Raw genomic sequence first — 2,500 nt, forward strand, 5'->3', positions numbered from 1 at the left:
AGTTATCGTAATGTGTCGAGCTATAGTAAAATTTTGTGAGAGCTTCGTTTCAAAAGCAGTAAGCGCGTCGGAAAAGGCCGGCAGGCAAGCAACAGGATTTGGTTGGGTTGGCTCCTGCTGTGATTGGCTTACATCTTTTGCAACACATTCTCAGCCAATCAGGGGTAACTCTCTCGCTGCGTTTTCCCGCTCCTACCGCCGGCTGCATGCGTTTGCTTTTCGTTATGATTGGCTCATTTAGACTGTTTGCTTCTGCTGTGATTGGCCATAGTTATAATAATAGATTTGGTCTTATCACACCATGTCAATCGTCAATATTTTACTTTCTGATGAGCTGGACAAAATTAAACATTCTTTGCATATCTTGTGCTCCCAGTATTCCGTACTCCTTATAATTTTTTACTTTGAATAAGTATGTGCCTGATGCAATATATGCTGTTAAGACTACTTTGATGTGTTTTGGCAAATCATTGTTTCGGAATGTTGTTTCCAGGTCAAGAGATGTTGTTCGGGATTCTGGGGACCCGACTGTCAATGTAAGTTTTTGGTGGTGTGGCATGCAAAGAACCTTACAACATCTAAAAACGTCTAATCTAAAGCATCTACCCCAAAGATGATTATTAATAGCTATGCCAGCTCATTAAACAGCAAATTCACGTTGAATTGAAAACCTCGAAGAACCTCGAATTTTAGAGATTGTCTACAAAAATTTATCGCCAGTATATGCACCAGCGACATACGAAAACAACTCATGATCAGTGCGGTTTGGATGATGTGAATCTTCCGCTGTTTAGACTAAAGACGCCATGGACAACAGCTTTATCATTTAAGTTAGTTACCTGAGCTTATGCTTGCATCGAATTTTTAGACTTGCTGTAAAACCGGTTGATATAGCCACAATTTCATGTTATTATATCTCTCCGTGGGTGTTAAGGCATTTCCGTTTTTCACGTTCGTTTTTTTCATGTTAGTTTTTCGAGTACTTTCAGCAACCCAAGTTAACAAGGAAGGAATGCAGCTCCGTGTACAATTTGGAGCTATGTCGTCTCCATGTCAGCCGCGACCGTAGCTGCCTCTTTCCAACGTTGTATTATATATTTTTTGGTAATTCTTCTTGGTAATTTCTGATCAACAGGCCTTGTTCAATATTACACGTTCAGTAACTATCGCTCGGCTCAAAGTTGCACAATATTGTTTCCATGTTATCATGCCTTGGTTTCATCAGCAGCGCACGTACAATAACGGGCTAACCATCGGAGTGGCCAATTCCTAATATTTCCCCAATGTTATTTCCTTGTTAGCCTGCCCTGGTAATCTCAGCAGTCCTTGCTCCAGCAATGGCCAATGTGGTGATGGTATATCTGGTGATGGACACTGTAAATGTTCTGCTAACTTTACTGGTACAGCATGTGAGAGGTGTATCCCAGGAAAATATGGAGCAAACTGCATGAACGGTAAAAACATCATCTGTGATAAACGGCATGGAGTGTCCTTAAGAAGGCTCGAAATAGTTTTTTTTTTCACACAAATAATAGTTAGGGTAATCATATCAAGACGAAATTTGGCCAGAGTATTAAGTATCCATCATAGATTTCCCACTTCACATTTTCTTCAAAAATACCCTTAACCATGGCAACGATATGAGGCATTTCTTTGAGCCTTAAAATCAGATTAAATTGTCTTTTTTGAAAAAAAAAACGGGACGGTGAAATCTTCCCATACAGCGTTACCTGATTCTGTTAAAAATAATATCTAAAATTTTAAAATTTAAAAAAAAAACTTTTTCGTTTTACGGAAAAATCAGGTTTTTTAAATTATGCCTCTAACTTTTTTTGTCACCTACAGAATTTTTTCAAAATTTTAAAGAAGTAAATTTCAAATTAATTGAATTTAACATGAAAAAATAAAAACAATTTAAAAACAAGATATAAAGGACTAAAGTTGCACAAGCAGGAAAAATGAGGGGGTTACAAGATCAGCATTTACGCATGCGTCACCCTCTCATTCGAGTCTGCGCGCGCGTGGAACTACAAGTCAACAAAACCGGAGTTAAGTGACCATCAAATAGTTTGTGCAAAATTTTCGTAGCTCTTGTGAGCACGAGATGTATGTTTATATTCCGTCTATGCAAGAATTAAGTTTGTTGTCTGCGGTAACCCATAGGCCTTTTTGCAGATACGGCGGCCATTTTGATTTCTATTGTTTCGAAAGACATTATGGGATGCTCAGGGGGCAATTTAATATGTATTTGCCCCCTGGGCATCCCATAATAGCTACTTGAAACAATAGAAATCAAAATGGCCGCCGTATCTGCAAAAAGGTCTATGTATTTGGATTCATGAGCTGACGTAAGCAGCTAAAGTATTGCGTGTGTCAGGAGCCAATTAACAATTAGACCCGTAGCCCGCAAGGGCTACAGGTCAATAGCCCATGAAGCGAAGCCGACCCCCTTGCCTATTATTGGAAATACTTAGTTGACATTTAAGCTAAGTTTTAAAGT

At 38.9% G+C, this 2,500-nt stretch overlaps 1 protein-coding gene across 2 annotated transcripts in view; it reads left to right on the forward strand.

The window, feature by feature from the left end:
* The window catches only part of LOC138056856 (stabilin-2-like), a 124,416-nt gene that overhangs the window by 70,423 nt on the left and 51,493 nt on the right, over positions 1 to 2,500 (forward strand). For both annotated transcript variants that reach the window (XM_068902776.1, XM_068902775.1), the window contains 2 exons: positions 494 to 536; positions 1,302 to 1,454. In XM_068902776.1, the coding sequence (XP_068758877.1) occupies positions 494 to 536; positions 1,302 to 1,454 (196 nt within the window). The remainder of the gene's footprint in view (positions 1 to 493; positions 537 to 1,301; positions 1,455 to 2,500) is intronic.

The sequence above is a fragment of the Montipora capricornis genome, chromosome 7, assembly GCF_036669925.1.
Source record: "Montipora capricornis isolate CH-2021 chromosome 7, ASM3666992v2, whole genome shotgun sequence".
Taxonomy (NCBI): domain Eukaryota; kingdom Metazoa; phylum Cnidaria; class Anthozoa; order Scleractinia; family Acroporidae; genus Montipora; species Montipora capricornis.